This window comes from Dermochelys coriacea, chromosome 8, assembly GCF_009764565.3.
Source record: "Dermochelys coriacea isolate rDerCor1 chromosome 8, rDerCor1.pri.v4, whole genome shotgun sequence".
Lineage (NCBI taxonomy): Eukaryota > Metazoa > Chordata > Testudines > Dermochelyidae > Dermochelys > Dermochelys coriacea.
In genome coordinates this window covers 85,026,647-85,040,937 of record NC_050075.1, presented here as the reverse complement: position 1 = coordinate 85,040,937, position 14,291 = coordinate 85,026,647, and the positions used below count along the sequence as shown (strand labels likewise).

The 14,291-nt window shown below is 41.4% G+C and overlaps 1 protein-coding gene across 5 annotated transcripts in view; it reads left to right on the top strand.

Annotated features, from left to right (window-relative positions):
- The first annotated feature begins 6,553 nt into the window (after positions 1–6,553).
- The window catches only part of MSH4 (mutS homolog 4), a 65,738-nt gene continuing 58,000 nt past the window's right edge, over positions 6,554–14,291 (top strand). For 3 of the 5 annotated variants that reach the window (XM_043490750.1, XM_038412763.2, XM_038412764.2), the window contains exons 1-2: positions 6,554–7,126; positions 13,210–13,374. In XM_043490750.1, coding sequence (XP_043346685.1) covers positions 6,853–7,126; positions 13,210–13,374 — 439 coding nt within the window. In that variant the 5' untranslated portion in view covers positions 6,554–6,852. Of the gene's footprint in view, positions 7,670–13,209; positions 13,375–14,291 lie in introns of all 5 variants that reach the window. The other 2 variants (XM_038412766.2, XM_038412765.2) reach the window with 2 other exon arrangements.

Sequence of the window (14,291 nt, the reverse complement as noted above, 5' to 3'; positions counted from 1 at the left end):
ACAACAGTTGATGGTGTCTAGCAGTGAACTGTTTCTCCACTAAAAAGAAAAGGAGTACTTTTGGCACCTTAGAGACTAACAAATTTATTAGAGCATAAGCTTTCATGAGCTACAGCTCACTTCATTGGATGCTACTCTGAAACCTGTTTCTCCATTGTATAATATTAATTTTCAAGCTTACAAATAGCATCCTTTTGAACTGACTTTCTTTCCCCAGTTGGCAGGCATTGATTCCCCCTCCCCTTTCTATTTCTAACTGATCTGATATTAGCATAGATTTACTTGTTTCTGTATTAGGAGCATTCATGATGCCAGCATAGCTCTGAGAAGTGTTTTAAGTTATTTGTTGCTGTAAAGATAGTAGGGGAAGCTCACAACTTTTTAAAGTCATGTAAAAATAGTGGTTTTAGTTCCTCAGAGAAGTAATGAACACTAGGTAATACATAATTAGAATTCAGAGAACCTTGCCCCTCAGATTACAGTCTTTTTAAGGCTAGTTTAATCTTGATATGTTCCCTGTTACTGCACTTTATATTGGAGGTGAACCTTAAAAAGACAAAATAAAACATTTTAACAGGAATGATGCAATACTGTACTTTTAACACTACCAATTACTTTACTTGTTAAGTAATTTAGATTATATTTTAACAGGTTTGCAAAGAATAAAATTTTTTTCATAAATTTTGGTTTTTAAAAATGTAAACAAAAAGTTATTTTAAAAGAATTTCAGCATGCTCTGAATGCTGAAGAAACCCAAACACAGAAGCATTGTGGTGGAGCATGGTTTCCAGAATGTGACAGTGACCAGTTTGGTTTTATTGTATAAAATGGCTGAAGTGCAAAAAATAAACATCTGAAATGATGGATTCAAATGTCAATTTTACAGGTTGCTGAGATTTTGAGTGCTGGGCATTCAAAATCAGCACAGCACAGCACAGCTGTGGTTGGGTCCAGCTGCTGCTACTACTGTATGTAGTCTCAAGAACAGAGGGAAGAATCTTGGAAATACAATACCTTTTCAGATCAGCTCACATCAGCTTTAATGAACAAAAAAGAAGCAGCATTCAGCAGCGGGATAAATCATAACTTTTAACATAAAAGGAACTGTTGCATCATGGCATATGGTTCAAGAAAACAGTACACAGTTAATGATTAACTATAACCATGGTCACCCGAAAGAAACTGTCCAGTTGTCACTATGCTGTATACTGTGGCTACTCAGACCCGCATAGTAATGGCATGAATAGAATCTGATCCTTCTATTCTGAAAGCACAGAGCCTACTATGTGAGCTAGAGGCGACTTTTCCCTAGCTAGTAGCACTGTAGGGCCTATGACTCACTTGAGCTAGTTTGATTCCAGTAAGTACCCACCTTAGCTTGTGGCAATAGGTAATGACAAATGTGTAGAATACTTTTGCACTAATTGCCCGACCCCAGCAGCGAGCAGCAGATTTGCAGTTTAAATGAACAAAGTGCCTACAGTGTAGCAGTGCCAGGCCAGCTATTTGATCTCAAGATAGAAACAGAGAAAGTATTAAAAAAGGCCATACACCAGTGCAAACAAAAGGCCACCCCAACATCAGTACCAGTCTGGGCCATAGTAACTGAGATGGACACAAGGTGTCATAGACAGAGGCTAGGTTTCCCTGACCTAGGGCTTGAGGCTAATACAAAAAGTAACATCTGTACTGCCCAGCAGCAAACAGGGTCCCAATCAAGAAGGGGATAGTCAAGGAAATTAAGAGGTGGAAAATTCAAAACTGAAAAAAGGACATTTTTTTTTCATGACTTGTACCTATATCATGGAATGCATTGCCACAGGCATCAGAAGCCAAACACTTCGCAAGATTCAAAGACGAATTGGACATTTATCTAGATAGCAAAAATACCTAGTTAGAAGAGTTAATGCTAGCAAAAATATAGGAAGAGATATTAAATCTCATGCTTCAGGGCTTAAGCCTGGCTCTGTTAGGGATTAGGAGGTTTGCTGCACCTCTCTCAGACACGTGTTGCTGGCTACTGTCAGAGACAGGATATTGAACTAGATCAGAGGTTTTCAGACTGTGGGGTGCAGAGCAATGTTCTCTCTAATTTTTGACAGGCCGTGTGCGCAAAAAATTTCTTTGTGCAAATTTTTGTGCATGCAGTGTTTCGCTGTTTGCACAGGGTTTAGGATCTGTGTGTGCGCACACACGTGCACAGCTTAGAGGGAACAGTGGTGCAGAGGAACATTCAGGAGGTTCAAGTGGCAATCCCAGGTGACTTGGGCTTCAGCCCCATAGAATCATAGATGTGGCAGGGCTCACAGAGGGAGCGCCACCTCCACCCCACCTCACTTCTTTTTGTCTGGGTTGAAGGGGGGCACAACCAAAAATTGTAACTTAGAGGGCTCAGCTCAAAAAGTTTGAAAACTGCTGCACTAGATGCAGTATAGGTCTGATCTAATATAGCACAGTTCCTGTGTTCCTGTCATAGCTGCCAAGATTTGTGTGACTCTGAGTGTAACATTTCTTATCAGTAGTAGTCACTAATGTCTCCCAAAGGACCTCTGAGCAATGCGCAAAGGCCACAGCTGAGCTTTCTCCCAAAATCTTGCCAGTGCTACCTCATTGGGTGCACTAAGCAGGGATATTTTGTGTCCCCCAACACATACTAATAATTAATAGGGGGCCCCCTTGAGCTGGCAGGGCAATTGCTTAGCCTGCTTATGCCTAGCACCAGCTCTGCTCACACTGGACCACGCCTATTTCTGCTGCTTGGGGGAGACCCTATCGGGGAAATTGGGAAATTAGTGATTTTTTTCTCACAAGAAGGGTCACAAATGGGGCTGCACAACATTTCCCTTCCACCTGAAGTTAGTTAGTGGTCCCCCTAACTTGGTATATTAGGAAACCCTTGGCCAGTGTTGGGGTCATGGGATGAGATGATGGGCTCTTTACTCATCCCCCAGTACTAGGGAGAGGTGATGCCAAACATTCCCCTTCTCCCTGTTGCAGCAGTGGCCATGAGAAAAGGGGGAACCCTGAGTAATGGCAAAGTTGCAGACAGAGGGGAAGGTGACATGGTACAGGAGGTTGCTGTGGATGGGCTGGTTGAGCTTCTGGGGCAGCTCAGCTTTAAGCAGCTCTCACGTGCATGCAGCCAGTTGTCTGTGTTCCCCACTGCCATGCTTGAGTCTCCACATTTACTGACTAATAAATTTTGCAGAATTTTAAAATATTGTGGGTAGAAATTTTTAATTTTTTGGCACATAATTCCCTCAGGAATAAGGAGGAGGAGCTGAGGGCTCTCCTGGAGCAGGTGCTGCCTGCCTGAAGTGAGTCCCTAACTCACTGTGAGACCAGATGGGCTAGTCTCACTAGGGCAGCAGTAGCCTCTCCTTAGGGCCCCCTGTAGAAAACAGATGGGGAGCTGGCCAGCTAGTTGACCCCAGGAGCCTTCAGAGGGAAGGCTGAGCGGAAAAGGCCATTTGCGTCCTTGAAGACCAACAGTGAAGCCTGGAGGCATTGAAGGCATGGAAGAAGTGGGCTATGGCAGCAGGGGAGGAATAAAGGAGACCTGATCTGTGATGGCCAGGGATTCACAGAATCCAAGGCCAGAAGGGGTCATTGTGATCGTCTAGTGTAACTAACAGTATAGCACAGGCCATAGAACTTCCCCAAAATAATGCCTAGAGTGTATCTTTCACAAAAACATCTAGTCTTGATTTAAAAATTGTCATTGATGGATACTCCACCTGACCCTTGGTAAATTGTTACAACGGTTAATTACTCTCACTGTCAATAATTTACACCTTATGTCCAGTCCAATTTTGTCTAACTTCCAGCCATTGGATGGTGTTATATCTTTGTCAGCTAGATTGGAGATCATCACAATCATGTTCTCATTACACCTCTGGCATTTAAGGCAGCGACGAAGCTCCTCCAGTCCTGTCTGTTTCTGGCAAGTTTTTCAATGGGTCCCCAGCTGTACTCCAGGTTTTTCAGCTCAGCTTCCACAGCTCTTTACCATGTTGTTTTTGGGCTGCCTCGTTTTCACTTGCCCTCAGGTATCCATCTGGTGATGGAATCAGTTTCCGTCCAAAGCACATGGCCAATCCATCTCCTGGTAATGATGGTGCTCATATCTTTTTGGCTGAGTGAACAAATCTTGGTTTTAGATTGTTCTGGGCCAAAAGATACAGGGGATTTTTCTGAGGCAGGCTGTATAGAATGAAGACAGTTTGGACATGTCATACTTTCTCATTCCCCAGCATTCTGCACTATAATGTTGAAACTATGCAGCTCTGATAAATTTTGAGTTTGGTTTTAGTGTTGTGTTTTGATAATTTCCAGACTGTATTTAAGCTCCTTAAGGTGTTCCTGGCTTTATTGATTCTGTTCCGTATGTCCTGGCTTGTTCCACCGTCGTGGCTGATGGAGGTGCCCAAGTACGTGAATGTTTCTACATTGGTGAGAACATGATCCTTTATCCATACTGGTGATGCTGAGGCAATATTAAAGGTCATCATATCTGTCTTATTGTGGTTGATTTTCAGTCCAATTTGCTGGCTGAATGTGTTGAGTGACTTTTTTTTTTTCTTGCATATGGTGTTGTGTATGTTATAGGAGAGCGACATCATTTGAGAAGTCCAGGTCTTCACATCATTTGAGAAGTCCAGGTCTTCAAGGGATGAAAAGAGTGTTCATTTAATGCCTCTTGGCATGTCTTCTGTTGTGTGCCGTTGTCAAGGTTCCTTCCCCACTCTGAACTCTAGGGTACAGATGTTGGGACCCGCATGAAAGACCCCTAAGCTTATTCTTACCAGCTCAGGTTAAAAACTTCCCCAAGACAAACTTTGCCTTGTCCTTGAACCATATGCTTGAACCACCAAGCGTTTTAAACAAAGAACAGGGAAAGAGACCACTTGGAGACATCTTCCCCCCAAAATATCCCCTCAAGCCCTGCACACCCCCTTTCCTGGGGAGGCTTGAGAATAATATCCTAACCAATTGGTTACAAAATCATCAAAGACCCAAACCCCTGGATCTTGGAACAATGGAAAAATCAATCAGGTTCTTAAAAGAAGGATTTTATTAAAAAAAAGAAAGGTAAAAATCATCTCTGTAAAATCAGGATGGAAAATACTTTACAGGGTATTCAGATTCAAAACACAGAGGATCCCCTTCTGAGAAAAACCTTAAAATTACAGAAAACAGGAATAAACCTTCCTCTTAACACAGGGAAAATTCATATAAAACAAAAAATAAACTAATCCACTTCGCCTGGCTTGCCTATACTAGTTGCAATATTGGAGACTTGGATTAGGATCGGTTGGAGAAGATGGATTTCTGTCTGGCCTCTCTCAGTCCCAAGAGAGAACAACCACGTAAACAAAGAGTACAAAGGAAAGCCTCCCCCCCACCCCGCAAGATTTGAGAGTATCTTGTCCCCTTTGGGTCAGGTGCCAGCCAGATTAGCTGAGCTTCTTCACCCTTTACAGGTAACAGGATGTTGCTTCTGGCCAGCAGGGATTTTATAGCACTGTATACAGAAAGGTGGTTACCCTTCCCTTTATATTTATAGGTTTCAGAGTAGCAGCCATGTTAGTCTGTATTCGCAAAAAGAAAAGCAGTACTTGTGGCACCTTAGAGACTAACAAATTTATTAGAGCATAAGCTTTCGTGAGCTACAGCTCACGAAAGCTTATGCTCTAATAAATTTGTTAGTCTCTAAGGTGCCACAAGTACTGCTTTTCTTTATATTTATGACAGCCGCATTACCCAGTCCATGGCAACGTTGAAGAGGACTGCAGACATGACACACCCCTGAAGCAGTCCTGTTTTAACTTCAAAACTGAGCTCACTGTGATCAACACTGCATGTAAAGTTGGAGTAGAAGCTTCTGAGGCAGCGGATTATAGAGAGGGATTCCATATGCCCACACAATGCGCCATAGGCCTGCTCAACGTCTCTGAATGTAGAGCTGCCGTTGCCATGCTAAGCTTTGTTCGATTATGTTTCATAGAGGGAAGATCCACGCCCTTTCTGAAAACCGGCTTGCTCTTTTCTGAGAATGCTACCAGCTACCTCTGATATACGCTGGGCTATGAACTTACACGATACCTTGCTTGGTACCGATGAAAGTGTGATCCCACACCAGTTATTACAATCACTGAAAGAGAAGGAGGACTTGTGGCACCTTAGAGACTAACGAATTTATTAGAGCATAAGCTTTCGTGAGCTACAGCTCACTTCCTTTCTTGGGTATCTTCACTTTAACCCCATTGAACCCGAGCCTGAAAAGCCCCTTATTGAATAGGTGTTCTCCATGTAGATAGGTATAGACTGGGATCACGTCACCCTCAACCTTATCTTTGCTAACAGAAGGGGAAGGGCAGGAACACCTGGAGTAGAAGAAATGTTCAGGAAGATGGGATGGGGGGGAACCCCCGGAGAAAATATCGGTGCAGGGGAAGAGGAAGGCGGGATGGTGGCGTACGGTACATGGGTACTGCAGCAGAGCAGGGGGCTTGTGAACACTGACTGGATCACGGAGGGGGGCTGGGTTAGCAGCAGCGTGCGGGACAAAGGGAAGCTCCAGTGCTCTTCCCGAAGGGGCTTTTGCATCTTTGCCGCTCCCACAGTGCAGCAGCAGTTGCTTTGTCTGCCCCCTCCCATGTCGGGATTTAAAGGTGCAGCCGCATAACTCGCCCCAGCGCTTTTACGATTCCCAAAGCAAAATGGCTTCCAGGCGGCCCCAGTATACCGGATTGCGAGGGCGGGCGCCCTTTCCTGTTTGCGCATGCGCGGGTTTCATGCCGCCGCCGCCATTTTGTGTGTGGCCTCTGGGGCCGACCGGCGCTGAGTGGGATGCTGCGGGGAAGCGATGAGGGGAGGCCGCTAGCGCGGGAGGAGGCCTCCGCCTCCTATTCGGGCCGCTGTTCGTCCTCGTCCGGGACGGAGCACCTGCACCGCTACCACTTCGGGCTGCTGCGAACCCCGCTGAGCACGGCGGGCAGCGCCGGCGGCCGCTCGGGCGGTGGAGCGGAGCCGGCCGGCCCCCAGCGAGAGGCAGACTCCCTCGGCAGGCGCCTCACCCCGGGGCCGGGGCCGCAGCCGGAGCCGTTCTCTGCGGCAGCAGGAGGTGGGGAGCAGTGGGAGTTGGCCGAACCCCGACACGCCGTCCCCGAGCTGCCGGGCCTTCTGTACGGGGTCGTCTGAGCAGCCTAGAGCCCTAGGTGGCGATCGCCCCCCCTCCCGCGGTGCCCTCCCTGGGCCACCAACCCACCCTGGCCAGCTGCTGCGCCTGGGAAGGGGAAACAGGAATCTGCAACCCCAGGGCATCAGTGTTGCACGGCTTCGTGTATCCCGTCCCTGAAACATCTCTGTCCCATCGGCCCTGAACAGTTAGACGGGCTGCCTGTGTAAGGAAGATGCTCTTCTCCTTTTGATGGAGTTGGAACTGCAGCTCAAATTAAAGTCTCCTATGACCACAATACTCAGATCTCCCATAATGAGAAGAAAGTGGGGAGATGTGATATTGCTAATGTTAAAATAAACCTATAAGTAAGAAAAACAGTTTGCTTTCTAAACCCATCAAAAATTCCTCCACATTTTCAAAATTTGCTTCACAGTTTACTTTTAATTACCTAAAATGGTTGGGCTAAGGAGGAATTAACAGTATCAGGTAAAGTCCTCAGCTGATTCAATAAAACCTCTTTCCTTGCAGGAAGTAGCCTCATCATTTTAAGGGTCTGGTCTGTGCATGCTCTTTCTTCCCGTATAACTATTTTAGTTAGGGGTGTAATCAAAATAGTTACACTGGCACAACTTCTAGGTTGTGGGCACCGTTATACCAGTATAAAGTATACTTTTATCTAGAGCTTAGTCCCGTTCCCTTAGGGAAGCACATTTTATACCAGTGTATCTGTGTCTACACAAGAGATGGTAGTACTATTTTAACTATGCCAGTATAGTTAAAATGATGAAGTTTCATGTAGGTTTCAGAGTAGCAGCCATGTTAGTCTGCATTCGCAAAAAGAAAAGGAGTACTTGTGGCATCTTAGAGACTAACAAATTTATTTGAGCTTAAGCTTTCGTGACCTACAGCTCACTTCGTCGGCTGCATTTGGTGGAAAATACAGTGGGGAGATTTATATACACATACAGAGAACATGAAACAATGGGTTTTATCATACACACTGTAAGGAGAGTGATCACTTAAGATGAGCCATCATCAGCAGGAGGGGGGGAAGGAGGAAAACCTTTTATGGTGATAATCAAGGTGGGCCATTTCCAGCAGTTAACAAGAAAGTCTGAGGAACAGTGGGTGGTGGGGTCGGGGGAAGAAATAACATGGGGAAATAGTTTTACTTTGTGTAATGACCCATCCACTCCCAGTCTCTATTCAAGCCTAAGTTAATTATGTCCAGTTTGCAAATTAATTCCAATTCAGCAGTCTCTCGTTGGAGTCTGTTTTTGAAGGTTTTTTTTTTTGTTGAAGAATAGCCACTCTTAGGTCTGTAATCGAGTGACTGGAGAGATTGAAGTGTTCTCCGACTGGTTTTTGAATGTTACAATTCTTGACGTCTGATTTGTGTCCATTTATTCTTTTACGTAGAGACTGTCCAGTTTGACCCATGCATATGGTAGAGGGGCATTGCTGGCACATGATGGTATCATATTGGTAGATGCGCAGGTGAACGAGCCTCTGATAGTGTGGCTGATGTGATTAGGCCCTATGATGGTGTCTCCTGAATAGATATGTGGACAGAGTTGGCTACGGGCTTTGTTGCAAGGATAGGTTCCCGGGTTAATGGTTCTGTTGTGTGGTGCGTGGTTGCTGATGAGTATTTGTATCAGGTTGGGGGGCTGTCTGTAAGCAAGGACTGGCCTGTCTCCCAAGATCTGTGAGAGTGATGGGTCGTCCTTCAGGTTAGGTTGTAGATCCTTGATGATGCGTTGGAGAGGTTTTAGTTGGGGGCTGATGGCTAGTAGGTGATGGCTAGTGGCGTTCTGTTCTTTTCTTTGTTGGGCCTGTCCTGTAGTAGGTGACTTCTGGGTACTCTTCTGCCTCTGTCAATGTGTTTCTTCACTTCAGAGTATTGTAGTTGTAAGAATGCTTGATAGAGATCTTGTAGGTGTTTGTCTCTGTCTGAGGGGTTGGAGCAAATGCGGGTGTATCATAGAGCTTGGCTGTAGACAATGAATTGTGTGGTGTGATCTGGGTGAAAGCTGGAGGCATGTAGGTAGGAATAGCGGTCAGTAGGTTTTCTTCCCCTCCCCCCACTCCTGCTGGTAATAGCTCATCTTAAATGATCACTCTCCTTACAGTGTTTATGATAACACCCATTGTATGATGTTCTCTGTGTATATAAATAATCTCCCCACTGTATTTTCCACTGAATGCATCCGATGAAGTGAGATGTAGCTCACAAAAGCTTATGCTCAAATAAATTTGTTAGTCTCGAAGGTGCCACAAGTACTCCTTTTCTTTTTGCGAATACAGACTAACACGGTTACTACTCTGAAACCTGTCATTTTCAGTTGAATTAGCTCAATAAATCTAACATGATTGAAAAGCCCTTTTAAAATGTAATCTAACATAATTTTTAGGGCTGTCAAGCAATTAAAACAATCATGATTAATCATGCAATTAATCACACTGTTAAACATTAATAGAATACCGTTTAAATATTTTTGAATGTTTTCTACATTTTTAAATATATTGATTTCAATTACAACACAGAATACAAAGTGTACAGTGCTCACTTTATATTTATTTTTGATTACAAGTATTTGCATTGTATAAAAACAAAAGAAAAAGTATTTTTCAATTCACGTAATACAGGTACTGTAGTGCAATCGCTTTATCATCAAAGTTGAATGTACAAATGTAGAATTGTATACAAAAAACCTGCATTCAAAAATAAAACAATTTAAAATTGTAGAGGCTGCAGCTGCTACTTCTTGTTTAGCCAATTGCTCAGACAAACACATTTGTTTACATTTGCAGGAGATAATGCTGCCTGCTTCTTGTTACAATGTCACCTAAAAGTGAGAACAGGCGTTCCATGGCACTGTTGTAGCCTGCATCACAAGATATTTACGTGCCAGGTGCACTAAAGACTCATATGTCCCTTCATGCTTCAACCACCATTCCAAGGGACATGGGTCCATGCTGATGACGGGTTCTGCTCGATAACAATCCAAAGCAGTATGGACCAATGCATGTTCATTTCTTTAATCTGAATCAAATGCCACCAGCAGAAGGTTGTTTTTTCTTTTTTGGTGGTTTGGGTTCTGTAGTTTCCGCATCAGAGTGTTGCTCTTTAAGACTTCTGTTTAGCATATCTTGCACGTAAATACCTTTCAATGCCGGCTACAAAAATGCCTGTTCTCACTTTCTGGTGACATTGTAAATAAGAAGAGGGCACCATTATCTTCTGTAAATGTAAACAAACTTGTTTGTCTCTTAGTGATTGGCTGAAAAAGAAGTAGGACCAAGTGGACCTGTAGGCTCTGATGTTTTACGTTGTTTTGTTTTTGAATGCAGTTATGTAACAAAAAAAAATCTACATTTGTAAATTGCATTTTCACAACAGAGATTGCACTACAATACTTGTATGGGGTGAAATGATAAATACTATTTCTTTTGTTTATCATTTTTACAGTGCAAATATTTATAATCAAAAGTATACACTTTGATTTCAGTTACAACACAGAATACAATATATTTGAAAATGTCCAAAATATTGTATAAATTTCAATGGGTATTGTATTGCTTAACAGTGCAATTCAAACTGTGATTAATTGCAATTAACTTTTTAATGGCAATTAATTTTTTTGAGTTAATCGCATGAGTTAACTGCGATTAATCGACAGCCCTAATAATTTTGCAGTTGTGTTAAGCTATTTCCTGTTAATGCAATTGAAAACCATGCTCTTTTTGGCCATCAACACAGGGCCATAAAAGCCATGATAAAACTTCCATTGGCTTCAGTGGTACAGGTTTTGGTCCTTGAGGCTGAACAACTTGGAGACCAGCATGTGTGCTGAGCCTCTACCCACCACAGCTGATTACTTTCATTTGGTATGCTCTCTAGCCCATAGTAAAGCTTGGAGTACTCCATATTCTGGAGCATATGAGAACACACAAAATGTGTTTGGACTCAGAGCCACCCAACCTGTATTGTGGATTAGAGTACTGAATATGTGTGGCAGCTTGCAGATGCTCAGCAGAGGCAGGGCCCCGGTTTCAGCACAGGTGGGGAGGAGAGTTGTGGTGTGTACCATTAAATGGGAAGTGCATGGCCAGCCAAGTACCAGTGGCCAAAGTTCAAAGCACTAGTGCTGATTTATATACATTGAGTATTGTTAAAAAGTCAACATTTACAGTTTACCTAACATCTTTTTGAGATCTCATCTATTTTCTTGTATGTGGAATGGGAATGTAGTGCTGGCTTGTGTGGAGGTGTAGGAGCCCATGACACAATTTGCTCTAGTGTTGTCTAACTTCCCTTTGCCTCAATGTGAAGGATTACGTTCATAGATTAGGACATTAGGATCAAAGATTATTTAATGGAAATTATTGAAGATCATACAGAGGTACTTCAAACTTGTATGAGTAATACTGTGGGTGCCATTTAAAAAATCAACTGACACTGTACAGCAGTTGGTATACTGCAGGAACAACTGTTTATAGGAAATATTATGGTTATCCAGGGATTAAGGACTAGTGAATGTCAAGTACTTTAATGGTATTTCAGTCATAGTATTTTGTGATCAAGATTTCTATTACATAAATGTGGTGTTGTAAACTGTATTTTTGTGCCAACCTTCTAGAGATAATTTCAAGAAATCCATTAGGCATTTAGCTGTTTCTAAGTGCAACGTATTGGAGACCAATGTACCATATATTCATAAAATATTATAGGATACAACAGTGTTTTCTTTTACAGACCTTGTTATGTTAATTTTCTTTTTTTTTTTTTTTACATTTAATGCGGACTTCGGATATGAGAAAACATATTCTTGCTTTGTTTAAAACAAGATGGATCAAAAATTGTAAATCTAATTTCAAATGGTTCTTTGCTTTCCTATACGTTGGTGCATTTATCTCAAGAGAACAGATTTAAAATCAGTTGAAGATCTTAAACACAGATGGCCTGCTCTTTGTTACAAAGTTAGGTTGATCTAACCACATCACTTTGGGCTGTGAAAAATTTTACGCTCTGTGTGATGTGGTTAAACTAATCTAAGCTCTTGTGTTGACTTTGCTAGGTTGATGAAAAAATTATCTTGGAGTGGTGGATTTACTATAGCAACCAAAGAACCCCTTTCTTGTTGTAGTAAGCATCTACGCTGCATCTGTGCTGCTATAGTGCTTCTAGTGTACTAAAATGAGAGCATATTCTGAAGTAAATGCACCATCATAGAATTTACAGTGCAGATCCATCTTAAAATGCATCAGTAAAAGAAATTCCAGGAAACTCGCCAGTTCTTAATTAAATTAATTAATTAATTTAAATTTTAAATTGTATGACTTTGAGTTGAACCATATAGGAAGAAGATAATTTCACTGAATGAGTTTTTGAATATGGTTCTTTCTCTTTGTTTTTATTATCCTTTAAAATGTGTGTTCAGTATTAGGCAAATATATTCTTTTTATTACACTTTTTAGACTTGGGAATTTTCACAAGCACTTTGTGCAACTTCAGATAATTATTATTGAAATTGACAGACAACTGAAGGTAGAAAATCTGACAAATAGAGCAGCCCCTTTTATAGGCCTAGAAATCCCTTTTATATGAAATTATGCATTGTATCTGGCTTTTTATCACATAATATTAGTGTAACATCCTAAGCAGGGAATTTGCTGTCAGTATAAAGTAATGACATTAAGGAGAAATTATCATATCAATATGAGTTGGTTTTCAAAATAGCATCTTACTGAAGTTCACTTTTTCCTCTTTTTATACTTGGATTATATAAATATTAATATCAATACAGCAAAGTTCCCTTGGGTTCTGTGACTGGATATATTAACCTTTTTCCATTAAGATATCTTAACAATCTTTTAACTGTTTTTCCTTATTTGTATTGCTTTTCAAACAAAACACTTCATGTCTGATTGTGTTAATTTTATTTTATGGCGTTTGTGTGACTTAAACAGCAAAGTGATCTATACATTATCTTTCCAAGAGATGCTCTTTATTTTTTTCTTAGATTCATACTTTGGGGACAGGAGTTCGTATGCAGAAAATGTTAGCACAATGAATTTTACAAGCTCTTCTTCTGCAAGAGGTCTAAATAATGCCTGGATAGGAAAAACACCCCTCTCTTCTAGTAGATCAGGTTGTAGAAGCAGGACCCCTCTCATGGGATATTCAGGTAGAGTTGATATTTTTATCAGACTAGCTCTCTTTAAATCTGTAGCCTTATTTTTTTAAGCATATTTTAACAATTGAATGTTGTATAGTAACATACTTAATATTAACTTATGTTTATGTATTTTGGGAGTATTACGTTATATAGGATATCTAGTATTGATGGATATGTACATAAGAAAACTATTATTTTAGTTACCGCTTAGCTAAATTTTCTTCCTTGCATTCTTCTTCAAAATAATTGATATAATTGGAACTCAAATATTCTCTCAAATTATTCAGTTTTGGTATAAGTATATAGACATGTTGGTGATTCTGTGGTAACTTTACCTAAATTTGTACTCCATATTTTTTTATCTTGTCAGACAACAACAAAATCAGCTTTGTCCCCATTACTTTTAGGAAGGGTAATTTTTACTTGTGCTAGTGCAAAGCTCTCATCCAGGCTCTAATCAGTTCCAGAATATATATTATTATATCAGGTACTCTGATATCATGTTGTGAAAGTGACCATTTTAAAAGTTTTTGTTGTCAGTTTTGTGCAGCTTATGTTGTGAGCTCCTTCAGTCTTGGAAAAGAAGAGTTGTTTAGAGGAGGACTTTTTTTTTTAGAAATGGAAACTTCATAACATGAAGAAGAAAGCCAGACTGAACAGCAACATCTATTCTCTGAAGATGCAAGAAACAAAACAACATCTCCTGAGAACTCACCATCTATAATGCTCTTATCACTGCATATAACCCCAAATATGCTGAACAGCTCTTCGGAAGCACTGTAGAATATTGAGGGAACCATCTCCTGTACCTTACATACTCCAGAAGGGACCACCTCAAGCAGGAAATCATCACATGCTCCTAAATATTGGAAGAAAAAAAATTTGGAAACCTATCTGGAGATCATGCAGGAAACCTAAAACAACTA